This window comes from Pelodiscus sinensis, chromosome 24 (assembly GCF_052426305.1).
Source record: "Pelodiscus sinensis isolate ZL-2025 chromosome 24, ASM5242630v1, whole genome shotgun sequence".
Taxonomy (NCBI): domain Eukaryota; kingdom Metazoa; phylum Chordata; order Testudines; family Trionychidae; genus Pelodiscus; species Pelodiscus sinensis.
Genome location: NC_143075.1, coordinates 24,572,761 through 24,597,486, shown reverse-complemented (window position 1 = coordinate 24,597,486; position 24,726 = coordinate 24,572,761). Strand labels below are relative to the sequence as shown.

General features: G+C 59.1%; 1 protein-coding gene across 3 annotated transcripts in view; it reads left to right on the top strand.

Annotated features, from left to right (window-relative positions):
• The window catches only part of EPHB2 (EPH receptor B2), a 269,656-nt gene that overhangs the window by 150,217 nt on the left and 94,713 nt on the right, over positions 1 to 24,726 (top strand). For all 3 annotated transcript variants that reach the window (XM_075906629.2, XM_075906628.2, XM_075906630.2), the window contains exons 4-5: positions 13,582 to 13,737; positions 16,038 to 16,373. In XM_075906629.2, coding sequence (XP_075762744.1) covers positions 13,582 to 13,737; positions 16,038 to 16,373 — 492 coding nt within the window. The remainder of the gene's footprint in view (positions 1 to 13,581; positions 13,738 to 16,037; positions 16,374 to 24,726) is intronic.

Below are 24,726 nucleotides of genomic sequence, written 5' to 3'. Positions count from 1 at the left end.
AGAACCTGTTACCTGGCCTTTCTCCATTGTGATAACTGATATTGTAACCCTACCCGTTGTCTCCTGTCTTTTAATCAGTTACTGATCACTAGTTTTTCGATACAGGATCTCTCTTACCCATGAGAACTGAGTTTGCCAAAGAGCCTTTGGTGAAGGAGCTTATATTGGCTTGCTGAAACTCCAAGCACACTGCGTGCATTGGCTCACTCTTTCACATAGGTTGGATGGTGCCGGGTTTGGTGCCGAATGGAAGGTTCATTATCTCCATGGACAGGATTCCTCCAACTCATTCTGAGGTTCCCTTAATGTATCAGGGTCTTAGTCCCGCCAGACTCTGCCCTGGGTGCTGGCTCTGGTCCCAGAGAACTCATGTTTTATCCATTACACATGATCTAAACACGGGATTCTGATTTTCAGTCTTAATTGATAAACGGGCAACATCCCTGCTCCCCGAAGAATGAGTGCTTATCCAAGGACACTGGCAAGACACCAAAAATGGTTACTTACCTGTAAGGGCTGGTGTCCATACAGGGCATTGTGAGCTCTGGGGGTGTCATTTCCAAAATGCACCGGTGTGTTGTACGTTCATTGGGCTGCATAGACTCTGCTGATACGGCTCTGAAGGCCATTAGTGCTACAGTAGAACATAGTAGGGAACATGACAAAGAAATTGCTTATTACAAAGTTACTCATTACAATATACCCCCCACCCCACCCCCCGCATGCACATGCACTGTTTGGAAAGGGGTACAGGCCTGGGCTGCACTGTGCTCCTAGCTCAGAATAGCTCAGGCATGTTCGATGTCCCGGGGGAAAAACAGGATGGCAGCGTTGGAGCCTGTCTCCCCGTTGCCCGTCTGGCTCTGGCTCTCCAAGGCCCTGGCTGCAGGCTGGGAAGCAGGAGGAGCAGGCAGGTTGAAGGGCTGTCTCAGGAAAGCTCTTTTTATAGTTTTATGTTTCCTTCAGGATTAAAGCTGGTTCCTCAGGGCTCTGGACATGGAATGTTTGCCAAGTTTATGAAGGCTTTTAGAGGGGCTTTTAGAGAGTCCATCCTATCCCCTCTTTTATAAGGGCTGAGATAAGGTTATCTTTGTTTTAACACCAATTAAAGCAAGAAGGGTTTATAGGATTAGAGGCTTTCTAGCAACCCAACTTTGATGTCACCACTGGCTAGCTTGCCAGTATGTTAAAAGGTAGGGAGACATTTCCTTAATGGTTAACATCCCAGGCCAAGAAATTGCAGCTCTCAGGGCTTCGGAAAACATTTAAACAAGACCAAAGAAAGAAACAAAATATGAAAGTCCTTGTTTCTTCTGCAGGCCATTGAACCAGAGCGCTTACTGGCCAAATCACCCACTGTCAGAATGTCAGCTCGCAACTTTCCACCCTTTTAAAACTGAAAAGCAAGATGCTATTTGACCTTTTAAATAGTGTTTGAAGTACCAAAAAAACCCATTATACTGCAGGGAATCTGTCGGACCCCAAACCCACAAGTTTTACAACCAGTAATGGCAGAACAGATGAGCCCCTCCTCTTTATTGAACGGCTGAAAAAATGGAGTGTGCTGAATGTGTGCACTTGCAAGTCAATTATTCTCTGAGGTTTAGGGGATGTAAATGGGCGCAGCTCCCCTCAGGTGGGGTGTAAATGGGCGCAGCTCCTCTCAGGTGGGGTGTAAATGGGCGCAGCTCCCCTCAGGTGGGGTGGGGTGTAAATGGGCGTAGCTCCCCTCAGGTGGGGTGGGGTGTAAATGGGCGCAGCTCCTCTCAGGTGGGGTGTAAATGGGCACAGCTCCTCTCAGGTGGGGTGGGTGTAAATGGGCACAGATCCCCTTAGGTGGGGTGTAAATGGGCACAGCTCCCCTCAGGTGAGGTGGGGTGTAAATGGGCACAGCTCCCCTCAGGTGGGGTGGGGTGGGGTGTAAATGGGCACAGCTCCTCTCAGGTGGGGTGGGGTGTAAATGGGCACAGATCCCCTCAGGTGAGGTGGGGTGTAAATGGGCACAGCTCCTCTCAGGTGGGGTGGGGTGTAAATGGGCACAGATCCCCTCAGGTGAGGTGGGTGTAAATGGGCACAGCTCCTCTCAGGTGAGGTGGGGTGTAAATGGGCACAGCTCCCCTCAGGTGGGGTGGGGTGTAAATGGGCGCAGCTCCCCTCAGGTGGGGTGTAAATGGGCGCAGCTCCCCTCGGGTGGGGTGGGGTGTAAATGGGCACAGTTCCCCTCAGGTGCGGTGGGGTGTAAATGGGCGCAGCTCCCCTCAGGTGGGGTGTAAATGGGCGCAGCTCCCCTCAGGTGAGGTGGGGTGTAAATGGGCGCAGCTCCCCTCAGGTGGGGTGTAAATGGGCACAGCTCCCCTCAGGTGGGGTGGGGTGTAAATGGGCACAGCTCCCCTCAGGTGGGGTGGGGTGTAAATGGGCACAGCTTCCCTCAGGTGAGGTGGGGTGTAAATGGGCGCAGCTCCTCTCAGGTGGGGTGTAAATGGGCACAGCTCCTCTCAGGTGGGGTGTAAATGGGCGCAGCTCCCCTCGGGTGGGGTGTAAATGGGCGCAGCTCCCCTCAGGTGGGGTGTAAATGGGCGCAGGTCGTTAACTGTGGGAGCAGTTTCACGTCTATGTGCTGAGGCAGACAGCCGCTGCCTTCTCTTTTAGCAGCTGGTAGGACGAGTCGCTGAGGCAGCCTTGTTGCTTTGCCTGGGCTTCCTGAGCCAGGGAAGAATTCCTTGCGTGTTTGGTGCTGACCCCGTTCTCCCAGCCCCCGGCAGGGCCATGCGTAGTCCTGTGCTGGCCGCGGGCCATTCCCACAAGTGGGGTTGTTCCACTAGGGGCCATGTGTGCAGAGAGGGGGCCTTGTGAGCTCCGCAGAGCGGGGGCTGGGCTCGCGAGGGGGCTCACAGCCCAGGGTTCAGGTTTGGAGCCATGAGAGGGACACGGGCACTGCGGTCAAAGGAATTGGAGGGGTTCTGAGTGGTCCCCCCAGCCTGCCATGCCCAGTAATACTAAGTCCATTTCCGCGTTGCTCGGCACTGGGGAGATGCCAGCACTGCAGACTGCCCTGGCCACTGGAGGGGGAGGGCAGATGGGGCCTGCTCGGGCTCTGCTGGCGCTCATGCCTGCCGCTGTGTTATGTCCCCATTGCACCTGTGGAGAGGGCCCGGGTTTCACAGAGCAATCCGAGCCCAGCCTGTGACGCCAGGCAGGAGCTAAAAGGCACGTGCTGCTAGCCACGGACGTCTGAAATGGATAGACCTGAGACAGAGCCTCGAACGTCTGAAATCAGGACCCATGGCAGCCACCTCAGCCCTCCTATGGACTGGTTCCAGCAGATTACGGGCGCCTGGCAGCTGCTACCCCGCGCCAGGCCCCAGTAATCCCCAGCTTGCATCACAGGGCCAAGTAGGGGAGCCGGGGCATGCCTGGAACAGGTAGGACTTGGGGAGGAGCAGAAGCAGTGCGGGACCCGCGAGGGGGTAGTCCCGGGCCCCAGGCCACCTAAGGACAGCCTGGTCTGGAATGTGTTTGGGAAAATAAACAGGGTGCCTGTGTAGGAACGTCCTGACCAGAAAGGTTCCAGAGGCAGTGACTGAGTCTGCGAGGGCCAGCTTTGTAGGGGAGGCCTGTCCTTACAGCCAGAGCATGCAACGGGGGGCAGCCAGACGGGCTTCTCTTCCTGGCTGTCACACACCGGCACTGGGCAAGTCCTGTGCCCTTTTGGCCCCTGTTCCTCTCCCCACAATACTGGCAGAGAAACGCCTGCCTGGTGGGCAGGTCTGCTAGTCTTGGTTAGTCAGGCTTTGAGAGCCTGGGCTGAAAGGTGCTGTGGACGTGCCAGGTATCGTGATTGTTAAGAGCTGGTGAAATGCTGCCAGGGCCTGAGTGAAACCCCGTTGGGATGGTAGGTGTGAACTCACTCTTCAGTTAACATAACTGTGAGCCCAGGATGGGGAGCCTGTCTGTGTCAGGGGCCCTTGCACCCAGAAAATCAGTTAGGGGTCACACACAAGCATAGGGTTGCCAGATACTGTCACAAAAAATCCCAAACAGGCAGGAAAAAAAAAAGAGGTCACTGTGCCTTTAAATTACAGTGCCCCTCACTCTCCCCACCCTCACAGATGATGCTGCCCATCCATCCGAGGAAAACAGAAAATACCAGACATGTTACACGTCCGGTATTCTCGGGTTTTTTTTTACTGGATGGAAGGCCAAAATACCGAACTGTCTGGGCGAAAACCAGACACCTGGCAACTCTCCCCAAGCAAGCAAGACCTCACTCAACTCCCTTGCTCCCAAGCAAAAACTAAACTAAACGACAAAAGACCCCAAACCCACTGACTCCACTTACTCCCAACAAGCAAACAAATAAAACCTCAAACCTCCCTTGGCTCGCCTGCTCCAAAACACGAACCCCGAACTCTCGCTCAGCTCACCGTGGGCCCTGGGCGGTTTGAATTTGTGGGGCTTCCTCGGCTGTGGGGCGGGGCCAAGTGTGAGGAAGGGGTCTGCAAGCTGAGGCAGGCGCGGGGCTGGGGGAGGGGGTCCAGGTGGAGGCCAAGGGGGTTGTAGTGCAAGAGGCTCAGGATAAGAGGTTGGGCTGGCAGTGCAGGGCCTGGGAGGTATTTAGGGTGCCGGAGGCGCCTCAGGGCTGGGGCAGGCGATTGGGGTGAGGGTGCTTACCTGGAGCAGCTCCCTTTGGTGCGGGAGAAGCAGGTGGCTCAGTATGGGCCGTGCTGCCTCAGCCACTCCCATTGTGCGGGATCCCAGGCCAGAGGGAGCTATGGGGGCAGAGCTGGCAGGAGGGGGCAGCAAGGGGGCGGAGTGTCCCTCTGCACTCTTGGCTGCAGCTCAGCAAGGGGACGGCAGCACACGAAGCCCTCCCCACGGGCCCCCCAGCCAGTAGAACTGGCTTTCGCTCCTGCAGCTAAGGGGGCTTCGCAGAAAGAGCCGGGCTTGTGGCAGCCTGGAGATGGTTTTGTGGGGTGCCCTGCGCCTGGGGCCTAGGTGTGCAGCCCCAGAAGCCCCTGTCTGAACGAAGCCCAGTGTGCCAGTGCTCATGCTGCAGCCCCACTCCAGGGCCCCAAGGTTTGGGGTGTCTGACCCACAGCACAGAGACTTGCTGCGAACTGGATCACGTGCGGGAGGGGCTGGATGTGGCCCGCGGGCTGGCGGTCTCCCCTTCCCCGCTGTCAGCGTGAGGAACGTGGGAACCTGCCTGGGAGCTTTCAGTCGACGCTGTTTTGGGCAGCAGCGTGCGCAGGCCGGACATGACACTGAACCTGCGTGGCCCTGAGAGAAGCTGGAGGAAGAGCATATGGGACTGAGCTAAGAAATTGCTCCTCTTGTTCTTGGAGACACAGGACTATGTGCAGTCGTTACGAATAAACAAGACGGCAGCTTCAGTTTCTGCTTCCAAGCGGAACGTCCTGGGGCCCTGAACATTGTCCAGTCAGAAGGGATCAGAGCAGCAAAGACGCCTGAATGGGGGCAGCCCCGTTAGCAAACCGCAGGCTGCTCTCCAGCGGGGGGGAGGGGGGGGGGGGGACAGCTCTCTGTCTGGGTTAACCGGGTGCATTTGCATTGTGGGTTTTAATGGCAGCTCTTCAGTCCAGATGGGAGAATTCCGCTAGCTCCATAGTCTCCTTCAGTTCATCTCCTTTAACCTGATTTCCTCTCAGCACGTCCAGGCGGGGTGGCTGGCAGGGACATGTCCCGGCAGGGGATTCCTGGCATTGCTTCCGCACAAGGTAATGCTGCAGGCTGGTAATTAACAACTTCTGAGCTTGCTCACGGGTGGGGGCAGGCAGCTGGAGGGACGGGGTTGTCCGAGCGGGAGCTCAGCCTGTCACGGGAAGGGTTTAGCGGCTTGAGAGAAGGGCGAGCACCAGGGCCCCAGCTCACTGCAGGCCTGCTGACCCTGGAGAGCGCTGGCATTCCCAGCCCCAGCTCAGGCATGTGAACTGCATGAGAAGCACATGTGTGCACACGCTAAGATTCCCCAGCGCTCCCAGTTGCACCAGCCCCTGTGCCCGCTAGTTCCACAGGACTCGTGTTGGCGTTGCAGCTACCGCCGTCCAGTCGGTCCCCTCAGCACAATGGGACAGCACTCCCTGCTGCCAGCTCCAGGGCGTTATTGCTGGGAGATGCACCGGTGCTGACAGAGGCAGGATATTCCTCAGAGACGCTCCCCAGGGGTTCGCTGCGTGCCACAGGCGTCTGCACATAGAGAACCTGGAGCAAACTGCCAGTAGGGGAAATCCTGCCACAAGGGGGTTAATGGCAGAACTCCCACTGAGTTGCGCAGAACCCGGATTTCACGCTAGGTGCAAATGCAGAGACACGGCAGTGGGGGAGGGACCCTGGACCCTGGACCCTGGACCCTGGCGGGCAAGCGTAGACTTTCAGGAGGCCCAAACATTGCTGTCCCATGGCACCCGCAGTCCCTGGTACGGCTGGATTGTGTCTGGGCATAAAGCAGGAATTTCATTGGGCACTTGAGATGGACTCAGGGCTTCCCCAACACCCAGTGCCATGGGATCACGCAGATCTGGGCCTGGACTGGGTAGCAAGGGCCCATCTTTGCACAGATTCCCCACAATGAGGTTCAGCAAGGACAGGTGCAGAGTCTGGCCCTTGGGACGGAAGAATCCCAAGCATTGTTACAGGCTGGGGACCGACTGGCCAAGTAGCAGTTCTGCAGAAAAGGCCCTGGGGATGACAGTGGATGTGAGTCAACAGTGTGAGTCAGACCAATAGAGCAGGACACAGACAATCCAGGAAGCTTTTGGAGAATGTTGGGGATAACTTCCTGGTACAAGCGCTGAAGGAACCAGCCAGGGGCCATGCTCAGCTTGACCTGCTGCTCACAAACAGGGAGGACCTAGGAGGGGAAGTAGAGGTGGCTGGCAACGTGGGAAGCAGTGATCAAGAGATGGTCGATTTCAGGATCCTGACCAAAGGAAGAAAGGAGAGCAGCAAAATACACACCCTGCAAGCTTTGACTCTGGCTATGTCTACACTACAGCATTTTTTTCGGAAAAGCAACAGTTTTTCCGAAAAAACTTCACTTATGTCCACACTGCAATCGCATTCTTTCAAGGAAAAAAAGCGTGAAACAACAAAGGGGGGTTTCTGACATCGGTAAACCTCTTTCTAGAAGGAAGAAGCCTTTTCCCAAAAGATCTCTTATGGAAGAAGGCATGCATGGATGAGAGACGAGGGAGTTCTTTTGAAAGAAGAGGAAACAGGAAAAAGCACCGGTGCCCTGGTGGTCACTCCGTCTATAGTAATCACAGCTGACATGCGAGAGTGCGTCCAGTCAGTGTGAATGCTCTCTTTTGGAAGAAGGTTATTTTGGAGTGCCCCAAGGATCGGTTCTCGGACCAGTTTTATTCAACATCTTCATTGAGGGGATGGATTGCACCCTCAGCAAGTTTGCAGATGACACTAAGCTACGGGGAGAGGTAGATACGCTGGAGGGCAGGGATAGGGTCCAGAGTGACCTGGACAGATTAGAGGATTAGTCCAAAAGGACAAGGGTAGAGTCCTGCACTTGGGACAGGAGAATCCCAAGCATTGTTACAGGCTGGGGACTGAATGGCTAGATAGCAGCTCGGCAGGAAAGGGCCTGGGTATTACAGTGGATGAGAAGCTGGATATGAGTCAACAGGGGGCCCTTGTAGCCAAGAATGCGAATGGCGTATTAGGGTGCATTAGGAGGAGCATTGCCAGCAGATCTGGAGAAGTGATTATTCCCCTTTATTCAGCTCTGGTGAAACCACATCTGGAGTATTGCATCCAATTCTGGGCCCCCCACTACAGAAGGGATGTGGACGCATTGGAGAGGGTCCAGTGAAGGACAAGCAAAATGATTTGGGGGCTGGAGCGCATGACCTACGAGGAGAGGCTGAGGGAGTTGGTTTGTTTAGTCTGAAAAGAGAAGCGTGAGGGGGGGATTTGAGAGTAGCTTTCAACTACCTCAGGAGGGGTGGGATCTCCATCCCTAGGGGTGTTTAAGTCCCGACTGGACCAAGCCCTGGCTGGGAGGGTTGAGTTGGGTTGGTCCTGCCTTGGGCAGGGGGCTGGACTCGATGGCTCCTGAGGGCTCTACAGCCCTGAGATTCTGTGATGCCTCTGAGCCAAGCATGGATGTCTGGACGGCGAAAGGGCGCATGAACCTGACTGCAGGACTCCGCCTGCCACTGCTGGTCTGGCTTCCTCGGGCCTGAATGGGGATGCTGACAAAGCCAGCAGTTCAGGCAGACTGTCAGGGAGCTGGGACATGGCCACAGCTAATGATGGAAGTTGAACTGCAAAGCTCTTGGTGCAAGGGTGCCTCTGGACAGTGCTGCTCCTAATGTCACCCGCCCTGTGCTGCAAAGGCAGCGTGGAGTGGGAGATCCCGTCAGAGCCCCCTTCCCTGCTCCCAGCCCTCCAAGGGGAGAGGGATCACTTACGTACGGAAAGGGGAGGCTTGGCTGGGAAGAACGGTGCAAAGGCATCAGCGTATTGCTGGCTGTGGGAACGCTGGGCTTCCTGAAGTCTTTGCCAAGGCCCCTCCCTGGGGTGGAGAGCTCTGCTCCACCTGCAGCTGTTGGTGAAAGAGAATCAAGACATTTGACAGTGCAAAGGGTAAGAGGGGGATAATCTGGAGGCCTGGGCCAGGGCTGCAAGGCACCTGGCTGGAAAGCTGCGTTGGGTCCCAGCCATGCCGCACAGTGGAGTGGGGGCAGGGGGATGGCTGACTAGGGTCTGGAAAAGGTTCCATGGGAAGAGAAGGCCTGGACTGCTCCAGGGAGGTGGTAAAGGAGACTAAGGCAATGTCTGGTCTCGAGAAGGGCCCTCCGGAATTCCCATTCTCCCTGTCTTAAACCACAGGAACGAGGGAGATCCGATGAAATGGGAAGGTGGCGAATTCAGAGCTAGTCCTGGGGAAAGCTTTCCGCACTGCACGGTTGCCATGTGGAACTCATTGCCACCAGACGGCACTGAGGCCTAGAGGTTAGCAGAATTAGACACTTGTGCAGAGGATTGTGTGTGCCAACAATAACCACAGGTTTTGGAAGGTGAGCCACCCTCTCCATGAGCCCTCTTCCCTATGAAGGGAAGTAGAATTTGCCCCTCAGAGTGACGGGAGACTGGACCAAGCTCTGATCCATCCTGGCCATTCCTACCAGTTTAGATGCAGGAGACGAGCAGCCCATGGCTGGGGTACGGACGCAGGGGACGGGCAGCTCGTGGCTGGGGTACGGACGCAGGGGACGGGCAGCCCGTGGCTGGGGTACGGACGCAGGGGACGGGCAGCTCGTGGCTGGGGTACGGACGCAGGGGACGGGCAGCTCGTGGCTGGGGTACGGACGCAGGGGACGGGCAGCCCGTGGCTGGGGTACGGACGCAGGGGACGAGCAGCCCGTGGCTGGGATACGAATGCAGGGAAAGGGGCAGCCCGTGGCTGGGGTACGGACGCAGGGGACGGGCAACTCGTGGCTGGGGTACGGACGCAGGGGACGGGCAGCCTGTGGCTGGGGTACGGACGCAGGGAAAGGGGCAGCCCGTGGCTGGGGTACGGACGCAGGGGACGGGCAACTCGTGGCTGGGGTACGGACGCAGGGGACGGGCAGCCCGTGGCTGGGGTACGGACGCAGGGGACGGGCAGCCCGTGGCTGGGGTACGGACGCAGGGGACGGGCAGCCCGTGGCTGGGGTACGGACGCAGGGGACGGGCAGCCCGTGGCTGGGGTACGGACGCAGGGGACGGGCAGCCCGTTGCTGGGGTACGGACGTAGGGGACGGGCAGCCCGTTGCTGGGGTACGGACGCAGGGGACGGGCAGCCCATGGCTGGGGTACGGACGCAGGGGACGGGCAGCCCGTGGCTGGGGTACGGACGCAGGGGACGGGCAGCTCGTGGCTGGGGTACGGACGCAGGGGACGGGCAGCCCGTTGCTGGGGTACGGACGCAGGGGACGGGCAGCCCGTGGCTGGGGTACGGACGTAGGGGACGGGCAGCCCGTTGCTGGGGTACGGACGTAGGGGACGGGCAGCCCGTGGCTGGGGTACGGACGCAGGGGACAGGCAGCCCGTGGCTGGGGTACGGACGTAGGGGACGGGCAGCCCGTGGCTGGGGTACGGACGTAGGGGACGGGCAGCCCGTGGCTGGGGTACGGACGCAGGGGACAGGCAGCCCGTGGCTGGGGTACGGACGTATAGTTATTTATTGTGCTTTAAAATGTTGGAAGCCGTCTGGAATAGTTTACCTAGGCAGGCGAGGTACAAATGTTTGAATTTAGTCTGTAAACGTGGCTGCTGCCAGGCGCATGCTCCTCTCTCGCGCTGCCAGCCGGCCTGCCCCGATGGCAGCCTTGGCAGGAGATGCCCCTGTAGGGTAGGAGCTAGTGGAGCTCTCGGTGCTTCAGCCACTTGTTCTCTGATCCCTGCCTGGTGCCTTGGGCCCCCTTTTCCCTGCCGAAACCCGCCCTGGTGTGGTTTCTTGCATGCACAGCTCCTGCCCCACGTGGGGGCCTGGAACGGCCAGTCTCCATCCTGCACGCGTGGCTGCAGGTCTCCCCCTCGCCTCTCCCGTGGCCAGGCCCAGGGGCGGTGTGGGCAGGCCAGGTTGCTTTTGCATTGCACTTTGCAACCATCAGCCTTTCTGAGTGCCGGGCACGTGGCAGAGATGGGCAAAGTGCGGCAGGGAACGATAGGGACTTGTCCACGGTCACACCAGGAGGGGGGGTCTAGCCTGGGAGGAGAATCCAAGGTAGCCCAAGGCAGCGAAGCTCTTTGGAGCCTTGGCTGCCCCTCTCGAGGAGTCCGGGACAGGGCAGAGACAGAACATGTTGTGGCAGAAAGGTGAGGGCTGTTCACAGGTCACTGCTCTGCTGCCTCTGGCTCACCTGTCCCTTGCTTCAATGATCGCAGGGGCGCTGGGGGTTCCTCACCAGTCCTTCCCTGCTAGCTGGGCTGCCCGCCAGGCGCTCCTCCCCTATGCACCAGGGCACGCTGGAGTGGGAGAGTCACTGCAGCTGGGCACGTGCCCTTTGCCTTCTGCACAGAGCCAGAGCCATCTCTAGGGATGCTTTAAAGGCCAACTCTCACAGCCGGACCACATCTCAGTGGGCCTACGTCTCCTCTGGACACCGCCCTTTGTCCCCATCTGCAGGGAAGAGGCCTAGCTCTTGGGATGCCTTCGATCCCACGATCACACCTTTCTCACAGTCTGGAGCATCTCAGCCCCGTGCAGCCAGCAGGCACTGATCCTCCGTGCCACGGAGAGCGTCTCAGCCCGGTGCAGCCAGCAGGCACTGATCCTCCGTGCCACGGAGAGCGACTCAGCCTGGTGCAGCCAGCAGGCACTGATCCTCCGTGCCACGGAGAGCGTCTCAGCCCGGTGCAGCCAGCAGGCTCTGATCCTCCGTGCCACGGAGAGCGACTCAGCCCCGTACAGCCAGCAGGCACTGATCCTCCGTGCCATGGAGAGCGACTCAGCCCCGTACAGCCAGCAGGCACTGATCCTCCGTGCGATGGAGAGCGACTCAGCCCCGAGCAGCCAGCAGGCACTGATCCTCCGTGCGATGGAGAGCGACTCAGCCCCGAGCAGCCAGCAGGCACTGATCCTCCGTGCCACGGAGAGCGACTCAGCCCCGTGCAGCCAGCAGGCACTGATCCTCCATGCCACGAAGAGCGACTCAGCCCCGTGCAGCCAGCAGGCACTGATCCTCTGTGCCACGGAGAGCATCTCAGCCCGGTGCAGCCAGCAGGCTCTGATCCTCTGTGCCACGGAGAGCGACTCAGCCCGGTGCAGCCAGCAGGCACTGATCCTCCGTGCCACGGAGAGCGACTCAGCCCGGTGCAGCCAGCAGGCTCTGATCCTCCGTGCCACGGAGAGCGACTCAGCCCCGTGCTGACAGCAGGCTCTGATCCTCCGTGCCACGGAGAGCGACTCAGCCCCGTGCAGCCAGCAGGCTCTGATCCTCCGTGCCACGGAGAGCGACTCAGCCCCGTGCTGACAGCAGGCACTGATCCTCCGTGCCACGGAGAGCGACTCAGCCCCGTGCTGACAGCAGGCACTGATCCTCCATGCCACAGAGAGTGACTCAGCAGGGTACAGCCAGCAGGCACTGATCCTCCATGCCACGGAGAGCGTCTCAGCCCCATGCAGCCAGCAGGCACTGATCCTCCGTGCCACGGAGAGTGCCTCAGCCCCGTGCTGACAGCAGGCACTGATCCTCCGTGCCACGGAGAGTGACTCAGCCTCATGCAGCCAGTAGACACTGATTCTCTGTGCCACTGAGAGCATCTCAGCCCCGTGCTGACAGCAGGTTCTGATCCTCCGTGCCCCATAGCTCTGGGGTGGGTGTGCAAGTGAGGGTGGATCAGCAGTGGAGCTGCCCTACGGGGCTGGGGCATATGGAAGTGTCAGACGCGTGAGGAGAAGGGGCTGTGAAACAGAGACAGTTGGGAAAGGGGGTCGTCATCTTTGGAAAACCAACTTTGTGTCCAAAAAATGAAAACTGAACATATTGGGTTGGAGCTGCTTAGCCCCAGGTGGTTTGGGGGGCTGGTTTGAGGAAAACAGAAACTCTTCACAAAATGGTAGAAAAAAAAGTTTTGATTGAAATCTCTGAGCAGTCCCAGCCTGTAACCTCCTTCTCGGGGTATTTTCCCGGGCCCTTCTGCTGCCCACTGTTGGCACAGGAGAAGCTGGTGTTCACAGTTCTTTCTGATCAAGAGAAATGGGAAATGCATTTGTTGTACTTCACTACCCAGAGAACCCGCCCCCCCCCCCCTGCTGCACGACAGGTTCCCAGCACAAAAGCAGTAACAGAGGGGCCACAACAGTCACACGGGGGAGCCAGATGCCGGGGTGCAGAGATCTGCCTGGGGTGTTTGGTTGGCTCAGACACTTTCTCTGTTTCCTTCACAGCTACTATTAGCACGCCCTGGTCCTCAGCTTCCAGCCCCTGAGAGCCAGCGGCCATTGCAGCACTGCTCACTGGGCGCAGCAGACCTGCAGCTGGCCTGTCCCCACCCTAGGGCAGCTCCGGGTGCTGCAGGGGGAGAACTCTTGCCTCGGGCTCTGCAGGTTCAGGTTGCAGCTGTGACATCCAGGCATCAGCAATGTCAGAACGGGTGCAAGCGGGGAGGTGGAATCATCTCCTCCTAAGCACGAGGGCTCCTGGCCGCCCAGCTGATTGGCAGAGCGCCCAGCGCTGGCAGCCTGGGTTTCTGTTGGTGGTGCACATCTGCACGTGCCTTGGTGCACACAACAACATTTATCCCACACATGGATGGAAACAATCAGAGGGCACATTGCTGGCAAGTAACTGGGAGCCTGGCCTGTGATCATAGGTAGGGACTCCCCTCTGGCTTGCAGACACATTGGCTCCATGCTCTGTCAGACCAGCCAGGCTTGGTTCCAGCTGCTGCTCTCCCGCTGGTACGTGTGAAACAGTCGGCTTTGGGCTTTGGACCCTGCCGTCCCAGAAACAACCCAGGCAGCCCCTCCCAGCCCAGGCCCCCACCTCAGTGCCCTGCCCTAGAGTGGGGAGGGGGCTTTCCTCTCACCAAGTGTTGTTCTCACTTCTTTTCCAGGCTGCCCATCGGGGACGTTCAAGGCCAGCCAAGGGGATGAAGGGTGCGCTCACTGCCCAATTAACAGCCGGACCACGTCAGAAGGGGCCACCAACTGTGTGTGCCGAAATGGCTACTACCGGGCAGACTCCGACCCCCTGGACATGCCCTGCACCAGTAAGTGCTCCGCTGGCCGGGCAGGGAGGGGCAGCGGGAAAAGGCCCTTCCAGACCCTGAAACAGGGACGAAGCTAATTCCAAGGGCCTGTCGCTGTCTAGCCGCGTCCCCGGCTGGAGCGGCTGCACGGGAATGCGTTGGTGCCGTCCGGGGCTGTCTGGGAAGACAGGCCAGTGGGCTAGGTGGGCAGTGCACACGCACACCCACCCCCCTCACGCCGGGAGCTCTCGAGCAGAGGGCGCTGGCTGGAGTCATTGTTAGTCCGAAGGTTGAGAGGGTTCGAATCATAGAAGATTCGAGCTGGAAGAGACCTCAGGAGGCCTCTAGCCAATCCCTCTGCTCAAAGCAGGACCAACCCCAACTCAGTCGTCCCAGCCATAACTTTGTCAGGCTTAAAAATCTCTGAAAGGATGGAGATTCCACCCCGTCCCATCCCATTGCTTCACCCCCTCCTAGGGAAAGAGTTTTCCTAATATCCAACCTGGACCTCTCCCACTGTAACTTGAGCCCATTGCTCCTTGTTCTGCCATCTGTCACCACTGAGACCAGGCTCTCTCCAGCCTCTCTGGAACCCCCTTCAGGGAGCTGAAGGCTGCTCTCAAATCCCCCCTCACTCTTCTCTCTTCTGCGGACTAACCAAGCCCAAATCCCTCAGCCTCTCCTCGTAGGTCATGTGCTCCAGCCCCCTCAGCATTTTGGTCGCCCTCCGCTGGACTCCCTCCAGTTTGTCCTCACCCTTTGGGTAGTGCTGGGTCTCTTAAATGAACAAGAAGAACCTCAGTCCAGCAAATCTCACCCACCTGGGAGTGAGCATGTGTGATAAGGGGCCGTTCCAGGCTGTCTGATTTCACAGGGGCATCCGCGCTGCTCTCACCCAGGCAGTAAGTGGCAGAGCAGGGAACAGAACCCAGCGTTCAGTGCTCTGCTCTAACCACTGCACTGTCCTGCCAATTAGCAGCCCTGCGCAAGACTGCAGAGGACCAGCTAACTCAGGGGTGGTTTGGATTCTGGTCTGGAGCAGCACAAGCTCCGTGTGAATTGTGCTAATGGGTTTCTTCAGGGCCTGCTTCTGGATTTTCCCAGTTCTGGTTGTGTTCGGATCCGGCACAGTCCTGCCCTGCTCGCACTTCCTCCCTCCTCACTTGGGAGTGGTAAATAAAAAGCAGGAAGGACGGGAGCATGGCATGGGCCCGGTGCCAGCTAATGTCCCTTCCAGGTCGCGGGGCTAGCGCCCCACCAGCCCAGAGCTGCTCTTCACCCGCAGCCTTCCTCTCGTAGGCTCCGTCTACACGGCATCATTTTTGCGGAAGAGGAAATGCAAATGAAGCGCTCATTAGCATTTCTCATGCTCTCATTTGCATATTTCTCATGCAAGAAGCCGCGTGTGTAGACAGCCTCTGGGAATTAGCTCTTCAGCGCAGGAGCGCCCCCTCTTGGCCCGCGTCTCGCCCGCTGTTACCTGGTTTTGGCTTTGCCACCTTATATTAGAACCCACATCCCTCCCAGATGGAACACCCTCCCCTCCGGGTACTTCCCTGCTGCAGGGCCCCCACACTCTGGGGTCCTCCCCCTCAGGGAACCCCCAGCCCCCTAAGCCCACCTTGCCTCAGTGACCCACTGCCAGTCGCCATCTAGCCCCTGCCTCGGGCAAACTGCAGCCTGGAATGGCCACTCCTCACTGGCAGGGGGTGTGGACCGGCTGCCTCCCGCTGCCCTCATACTCCCAGGCCTTGTTCAGGCCCCGCAGCCTGGGAGCTTGCGTGGCCAGAGCCCCCCAGCCCTGCTCCAGCTCCTCTGGCAGCCAGGTCCCTCCTGCTCCCCCGCTGGAGCTGGAGTGAATGACTTTCTACCCCTCTAGGAGCCCTCATTTATACAGCCCCAGCTGGGCCCAAATTGCCTGCATCTGCCCCAGATGCCCAGCCCAAGGGGGTAGGGCTGGCAGTCCATGCATGTTCCTGAGGCAGCCCAAGGGGGCAGGGCTGGCAGTCCATGCATGTTCCTGAGGCAGCCCAAGGGGGTAGGGCTGGCAGTCCATGCATGTTCCTGAGGCAGCCCAAGGGGGCAGGGCTGGCAGTCCATGCATGTTCCTGAGGCAGCCCAAGGGGGCAGGGCTGGCAGTCCATGCATGTTCCTGAGGCAGCCTGCCGAGGGTCGGGCAGGCCAGTTCAGGGGAAACAACCAGCCATGGCAGGTACCAGCATTCCCTTCCCCATCGCACTCTGAGCACCTCCCCTGTGTGGATGAGCATGTGTGTGCTCTGCCCCATTGACTCTCACTGTCTCTCTTCCCCCTCCCCTCAGCCATCCCATCTGCCCCCCAGGCCGTGATCTCCAGCGTGAATGAGACATCACTGATGCTGGAGTGGACCCCGCCGCGGGACTCTGGGGGCCGCGAGGACCTGGTCTACAACATCATCTGCAAGAGCTGTGGTTCGGGGCGCGGGGCGTGCACCCGCTGCGGGGACAACGTGCAGTTCTCCCCACGCCAGCTGGGCCTGACGGAGCCTCGCATCTACATCAGTGACCTGCTGGCCCACACCCAGTACACCTTTGAGATCCAGGCCGTGAACGGGGTCACCGACCAGAGCCCCTTCTCTCCGCAGTTCGCCTCGGTCAATATCACCACCAACCAAGCTGGTAAGGAGTTGCACTCCATGCTGCTGAGCCAGCCTCGGGGAGGGACTAGAGCAGTGGTCCCCAACCTTTTTAGGTTGTCGGGCACCAGGGGGCGTGGCCGTTTGCCTGCCGGGCGCCAGGGGGCGGGGACCGGGGGCGCCCCCCCATCCACGCGCCCGGGGGCGGGACCCCACCTACCGCGCGCCCGGGGGCGGGGTCCCCCCATAGCTGCGTGCCCGGGGGCAGGGCCCCCTCTAAGGGCCGCGCGCCCGGGGCCGGCGCTCCTGCTCCTCCCCCCCCCCCCCCCCCCCCCCCCCCCCACCAAGTGCCGCGCGCCCGGGACCGGCGCTCCCCCCGCCGCCTCCCGCCGAGTGCCGCGCGCCCGGCGCTCCCCCCGCAAGCGCCCATGCGCCAAGTGCCCGGGGCCAGGCCAGCCCCGAGCACCTGGCGGGCACATTGAAATGCCCCCGCGGGCACCATGGCGCCCGCGGGCACCGTGTTGGGGACCACTGGACTAGAGTCAGGAGCCCTGGCTCCCTGGTCACATCGGGGTCCCACCTGAGGCATGGGCCGGGACCTGGGGATGCCAGCCGTTTCCCAGGGCACCGGGAGAGCAGCGCTCGTCCTAGCAGAGGCTGTGTGTGTTGTCCAGTGCCCGCCCGTCCTTGCTGTGCATGGGCTCTGAGCTCAGTGGCTGGGCTGGAGAGCTGGCAGTGCTCGCCTCGCAGAAGTGCTGCCAATGAGCCGGTGGGCAGCGCTACGGCAGAGGGGCTGCGGGGGAGCGTGGGTCGGTCTCCATCTTGGGCATTGGTCAGCGTTCAATCCCACAGTGTCGCCTCAGACTCCACCTCCCTCCCTCCAGCGCAGCCCTCCGCGCTGCACCTGTACCACCTGCCACCGTCGCAGGGCACGCCATGGCCTCGGCACAGCCCCTGGGATTCTCTCCTCAGCCCCAGGCTACTGGCTCCGTTGCCAGGGCGTCCCAGGCTCCCTCGGTGGCCTCAGCTTCCCGTGGGCAACCAACGGAACTCATTCCAACAGCCGCCCCACAGGTGGGGGAATCGGTGGGTGACCAGCAACCCTCCACTGAAGAGGGAGTCAGGCCAAGCTGCCTCTTCTTTGTCTGTAGGCGAAGGGGGAGTGCCACCAGACGGTGGGAGGCCTCCTAAAGAGAGTGGCAAGCAGAGGAGGTGCAGGAGACCTCAGACTCCCTTTTCGGTATCCTGGGACAGGCGGTACCCACCAGGGCACCTCTGCACAGGCCAGTAGCCAGGATAGCCAAAGGCCTCTGGCAGACCCCCTCAGCTATCCCACCCGTAGCAAAACAGGCTGAGCAGAAGCACTTTGTTCCTGCTAAGGACCGTGAGTACTTATATACTGATCTGCTCCCTAATTCCTTGATTGTAGAATCTGTCAAGCACGGGGAATGCCGGGGCCAACCCTCCTGCACTCCCAGGAATAAAGACTTGAAACTCCTGGACTTAAATGGATGTAAACTTTATTCCTCAGCACCTTTCAGCGCAGGGCGTAGAACCCCCAGGCCCTCTTTGTACGCCATGAGGCTCATACATGGCAGGCTATGGCCAAATTTGAGCCCCCCCCCCTTCCAGAAGGCCTCAAGGCCCTGACAGAGGAGGGCTCTTCCATGGCCATTGGCAGCTCTGCAGCTCGCTCCATGGCATTGGCCATCTTGCTGCAGCTGGCTGCTTGGCTCCTGCTTGGGCCTTTCCCCAGAAGTGCAGAGTTCCATCCAAGACCTCCCCTTTGTCACAGGTGCACTGTTTGCAGAACAACCAGACACCAAATGACTCAGGCTTACGAAATCCCCCCCCTGTTGTAAAGGCCTTGGGCCCGTACGTTCCTGGGATGGAGAGAAAGAAGTTCAAACCTCTGCCCTGCTACTGGCCAAGTGCACCAAGTGCACACTGGACTCCTTGCTCCCTCCGTTCATTTTCCTCCAGAGTCCGCTCTTTCCTCCCAGCCCGGGGAGATATCACTTCGGACCACTGAGCCTTCGCCACAGGTCAGCATGGCGACGCCCTCCAGCTCTCCTCCACCTTCCCTCCCCTCTTCGGGGACCCTTCTCATGAGCACCACTTCCAGCAGCTGACTCACTTGCTCCAGGTGGCAGCAGTGGAAAGGGTCCTGCCCGGACTCGAGATCCAGGGTCTCTCCTCATGCTAGTTTTTCATTCCCAAAGCTAAAGGGGGCCTGTTCTCCGTACTGGACATGAGTGACCTAAACAAGTACTTGGTCCACCTCAAGTTCCGCATGTTTTTCCCAGCCTCCGTTTTCCCCGACCTGGATCTTGGGCACTGGTGCCGCCCTCGACCTCGCAGACACGTATTTCCATATTGTGATCTTCCAGGGTCACAGACACTTCCTGCTGTTCGAGGTGAATTGCTGAACCACTAGCAATTCCCTGTCCTGCCCTTTAGCCTGCCAACAGCCCCCAGGATCTTTACCAGGTGTATGTGGCTCATAGTGGCGTATCTGAGGCGCCAAGGTTTGCACACGAGTGCATCTGGACGACTGGCTCATGAAGGGTCCAGCACCGTGCAGTGCTCCCACCGGACATGTGCCACCACCTCTGTCATTATTAGTGGCCATCCAAAGGGTCGAGCCCATTGGCACCGTGTGGGATTCCACCAAGGCCAGGGCGCTGCTCCCTCATGAGAAGTGTGAAGCCCTCTCGGCCCTCACACAGCAGCTTGTTCACACACCCATGACCCGACATGAGTGTGTCTGTGGATTCCTGGGCACGTGGCAGCACGCATGCAAGATGAGGCCCCTCCAGCTGTGGCTAACGTCCGTGTGTGCACTGGAAAGCTTGGTGGCAGTTCCAGATAACTTCCTGCAAACCCTTCAGTGGTGGGTTGTGAGAGAATTCGTTACGTCTGGGATTCCCTTTCACCAGCAACTGCACTTGAGGGAACTCGTGGCCAACACCTCCTGCCACTTGGGTACCCCGCAGACTCAAGGGCTATGTCCAGACTGCCTCCTCTTGCACAGTCAAAGTGTGGAATATCACCACACCTCATTTGCATAATTAATTAGGCTCCGTTTTTGCGCAAAAACCCCCTCCTGCGTAAGAGCCGTTCGTCTTGAAAAAAAGAGGAAGAACAGCTCTTGCGCAAGAGGGTTTTTTTTGTGCAAAAATGGAGCCTCATTAATTATGCAATTGAGGCACAGTGATATTCCACGCTTTGCCTCATTTGCATATTTTTTTGCACAAGAGGGGGCAGGCTAGACATAGCCAAGGAGCATGGTGCACTGGAGAGATGACCCTCCACATAAATGTCAAAGAGCTCGGAGTGTCAGAAACGCATTCGTAGTATTTCTTCCTCACCTCTGCGGCAAGGTGGTCAAGGTTAGGATTCCGACAGTACGGCCGCCATGTACTACATCAGGAGGTGCTCGATCCCCAGAGCTCTGCAAAGAAGTGATGTGCCTGTAGGAATTCTGCGCTCTCCACGGCATCTTGTTGGAGGCACGTCACCTTCCCAGGGTGCGGAACACGGTCACGGACCGTCTCAGCAGAGAATTGTCTTCTCACTACACCTGGGCTCTTTACCCCGCTCTTGCCTCCTCTCTCTTCCACGGGTGGTGTTCTCCCCAGTGGGCCTCTTTGTGAGGAGAGAAAACATGAAATGCAGAAAAGCCAGCTCCATGCTGGGCGCCCTTCTTTTCCTGTGGCCGGAGGCCTCCAAGGGCATCATTTTGGGCGCTTGTGCGGGGAGCAGCTGTGTGCTCCGGGACGGGGCTGGCTTTTCATCCCGTTCCCCGGACTCTCAGGGAGAGAGGGGAAAGTGCCTGCGTTCTGCACATGCCTCAGACCTGGCTGGGAAGGTGACACACCTCCAACAAGATGCTGCCTCCCCTCCCCTCCCCGCTCCCCCCGAAGTAGCACCCTTGCTTCCCTCCGTTTCCCCTCCTTAGCAAAGTCCTACAGAAAATCAAATGGGCAGGGTGACTGATTCTTATTGCACCAGCCCTGGGTCGGCATCTTTATGAGCCTGCTGCCCCCTGCCCTTCGCCTGGACCTCTTGTCCCAAGACCACAAGCACCTGCTCCGCTGGCCACTGCACCTTCCGCGTGGTTCCTCAGTAGCTGAACCTCCAGGAGCAGGCCTGTTTGGATGCAGTTCAGAGGGCGCTCCTTGAAAGTAAAAGCCCCACAGAATGCTCAACTTACACAGCCACGTTTCTCAGCACGGGCACAACAAAGACACATCAGCAGGTCTGAGTCTTCCCTTCAGGAAATTCTTGACTATCTTCTGTACCTGAAGCAGCAGGGCTCAGCCCTAGCCTCAATCAGAGTCTTCCTAGACACCATATCCATGTGTCATGCGCCAAGGCAAGGTCTTTCTGGCTTTTCCCACAGCACGTAACTGCTGGCAGCCAGATTTGAACTTGGAACCTCTGCAGCTTTAGTGTAGGAGCCTCTACAGCTTGTGCTATAAAGCCAGCTGGCTCACTCGTTCCCACAAGCCCAAGATTCCCCTCCTGCAGTGGGACATGGCTCCCCGGACCGCTGTTCAGGCCTTTCGCCACATGTCCTCGCTCACTGCTTTCCTTTAAGAGGCCTTCCTGGTGGCAGTTACTTCGGCTCGAAGGGTGTCGGAGCACCAGGCATGAACCTCCGAGACTCCGTCCACCCGTCTCTTGGAGGATAAGGTTCATCTCCAGCCTCATCCCGCCTTCCTTCCTAAGGTAGTCTCAGCCTTCCCTCTGGGCCGGCACATCTCTCTACCCAGCTTCTCCCCAAGCCCCATGCAAACAAGGAGGAAAGGCATCTCCCTGCTCTGGGTGGCAGCAGGGCACTGGTGCTCTGCTTAGAAAGAACGAGGCCCTTCTGCAAGTGCACCCGCTGAGTGTGAGCATCCCAAAGGCTCTGCAAGTGGGCACCTTTTATATCTGCACGCGCTCTGAGTGCTAGGGCCCATTGAGCTAGGGCTCACGCCTCTTTGCAGGCTTTTCTCACTCCTCTCCCGTGCCAGGACGTCTGCCGAGCAGCAAGGCGGTCGCCAGGCAGCGAGCTAGGGATGGCGCCGCGTTGGGCAGGGCTGCAGTGCAGTCTGCATGCCCTAAACTCCTGCTGCCTCCACAGATGCTGCCTGGAGTCACCTGCACTGAGCGGCCGTGAGCCAGCTCTCAGAAGGAAAGACGTGTCCCTGGCCTGTAACGGGCGTTCCTCGAGACGTCCATTCAGCCTGCTGCCTGCCTCCTGTCGGAGCTTCCAGCACGAAGGAATGGAAGAGGGAGGGCCCGGGAGCACCCAGGCTAGCGTGGCACACGCGCTATGCAGGGGGCCCTGCAGGTGCTGCTGAGGGAAACTCTTCCGGCACGGGTGCATGTGGCAAGCACCCCCACGCTGCATGGACTCGAGCAGCACCCCTTGTGCAAACAGGGAACTGTCTTTTCTGCACTCAGCGGCTCTCAGAGGTCAGTGTCCCGGGGCAGTGCCCCCGAACAAGAAGCACCGTTCCACGGCCGGTTCCGTGCTGCTTCCGCGCGCCAGTCTAGGCGTCTGCAGGGTCTCAGAGCAGCCGGGAGTGAAAAGGGGGGACGGTCTGGGTCTGTAGGACTGTGGCTTGTGCTCAGAACTTGACTGGCAGGCATCGGGTCAGTGTGCGTCCACAGGTCTTTGTGTGCGTGCCGGAGGGCGTGGCTGCACTGAGAGCGAGGGCCGGTCTGTGCAGGAGAGTGCGAGGGGTCTCTGTGCGGGACTGGGGCGTGGGGGGCGATGAGTCTATTTCTCTTCCAGTTAGGAGAGCTCTCCGAGGGGCTCCCCCATCCGTAAGCTGGTTAGAGCTCTGATTTCACACCTTGCAATAAGCGACGGCATCGCTACGTTCACACCCCAGCTGTGAACATTTCCACCTTTGCAGAACAAACAGTGGAGGTGGCTGAAATGGCGACTTGAGGGGTTTTAGCTGCCTCCTTTCAGAGCCTTAGCTACTCCCCTTGTGCGTCCCTTGTTTGACACTCTCCTATTACCGGGGCTCACACTTCTCAGCCTGTGCGATGCCTCTCTTAATGCAGCCATTCATTAGCGCTAAACAGTAACTGCCTGCTCGCTAATTCCTCTGTAATTAGAGGCTCTGAATTCTTTTGCTTACACTCAGCCCAGTCTGGCAGCCTTGATGTGCCTCATTAGCGGTTGGTAACAGAAGCTGCAGATACAAAGATACAACAGGGAGCTGGAAGGGGGGAGCCAGGAGAAAGGGGGGTCCGTGAGACAGAGAGAGGAAGGCTGGGGGAGGGGAGAGGTTGGCTCAAGGGCAGCAATGGATACGAGAAAGCCAGGCCTCCGGCCTCCCCGGGTTGAATGGCTGAGGGCTCGGCACATCTGCCTCTGCCAGTGTCCGCCTGGCGCTTGTTCTCAGCCGGGATGGATGGTGACAGGGAGGCTGAACATGCGACTGGGACGCTGGGCAGGGCCTTCCCAGGGCAGCTGCCTGCTCTCTCAGACTTGCCTCAGCAGCCGCTTCTGTCCGTGCCCCCAGCTGCAGGCCCAGGGACAAGGAAGGGTGCAGCTGAGAGGGTGGGGCTGGGGGGCGGATTGTTTCTCGGGCCTGACTCTGCTTGTCACCTAGACGTGGGGCCGTCCCTGACACCCCTGCTGTGCTAATCTCGGCGGCGGAGCAGTGGGGCACAGTGCTCAGACAGCAGCCAAGGGGCAGACCAAGCCATGAGACTCCTGTGGCGTGACTGGCGCAAGGAGGCAGCTCGATGTCTGGCTGGCAGCCCGTGTCAAGTGGAGAGCCCCGAGGGTTGGTTGTGGAATGACCTGGAGGAGGGGATGGATTGCACAGGTTTGCAGATGACACGAGGCTGGGGGGAGCTGGAGGGCAGGGGTCGGGTCCAGAGTGACTGGACAGATTGGAGGTTTGGGCCAAAAGAAATCTGATGAGGTTCAACAAGGACAAAATAAAATGAGGTTTGACAAGGACAAGGGCAGAGTCCTGCCCTTGGGACAGAAGAATCCCAAGGCTGGGGAGCAAATGGCCAAGCAGCAGTTCTGCAGAAAAGGGGATTACTGTAGACGAGAATATTAGCATTCCTGCACTGGAGATTAAGAAAAACGATTTCCCTGGGAGGGTGGGGATGTGCTGGGCTGGGTTCCCTAGGGTGGGGGGGGAATCTCCATCCCTGAGGGTTTAAAGTCCTGGCTTTTGAAAGCCCTGGCCGGGTTGATTTCGTTGGGATTGGTCCTGCCTTGGGCAGGGGCTGGACTTGATGCCTCCTGAGGTCTCTGCCAGCTCTAGGATTCTGTGATTCTATGAGAAGCTGGATATGTCAGCAGGGTGCCCTGTAGCCAAGAAGGGAAACGGCGTATTAAGGTGCGTTAGGAGGAGCGTTGCAAGCAGATCCAGAGGTGTCATTATTCCCCTTTATTTGGCTCTGGGGAGGCCACATCTGGAGTATTGTGTCTAGTTCTTGCCCCCCCCCCCCATTACAGGAAGGATGTGGACACACTGGAGAGGGTCCAGCGGAGGCAACCACAATGATTCGGGGGCTGGAGCACATGACCTGCGAGGAGAGGCTGAGGGGTTTGGGCTTGTTTAGGCTGCAGAAGCGAAGAGTGAGGGGGGATTTGAGAGCAGCCTTCAGCTCCCTGAAGGGATATTCCAGAGAGGCTGGAGAGAGGCTGGTCTCAGTGGTGGCAGGTGGCAGAACAAGGAGCAATGGGCTCAAGTTTAGGGGAGATTTAGGCTCATTGGTTAATCCTGTCAACTCTGTCCCCTCCCTTTGGTGCCTCTGTATCAGGAGGTGGGGAGGACGCAGGGGCCGGCGTCCATGAAGAGTTGGCTTTAAGCTGGCTCCCCACAAGTATCAGATCCACCTGCCCACACATCCCAGCCTCCCCACCCCCACCCCCATCTCTGATAGAGGGTCAGCAGCATGGAGGTCTCTGGGGGGCAGGTGGGAGCTGAGACACGCAGGGAGCCAGCTTCTAAACTGGCTCTTCAGGCATGCCAGCTCCCCGAACCCACCTGCCCCCCCAATTGCTGCCCCCTCCTGAGGCAGTGGGTGGGGGGCAGGCAGGCAGGAGCCGGTGGGGGGGAAGCCAGCTTAAAAGCCAGCTCCCCCCAGCACCAGCTCCTCTTTCGGAGGCAGGGGTGTGGGAGCCAGGGGGCAGGGGAGGCTGCCACGAAGCAGCCGGCCCCAGCTCATCGCAACAGGGGCAGCTCCAGCATCCCGCACAGCAGCCTCTGTCGGGGGGGTGCAAGATCCCCGCAGACAGGTGTGTTCACTGGGAGCTCAAACCTCCTGCAGACGGGCTGCTGCCACCCCACGCTGCTACCATTACAGCATGGGCGCCAGGCCGGAGCCGGTCTGCACAGGGACCAGCGCCCTGGGGGCCGATA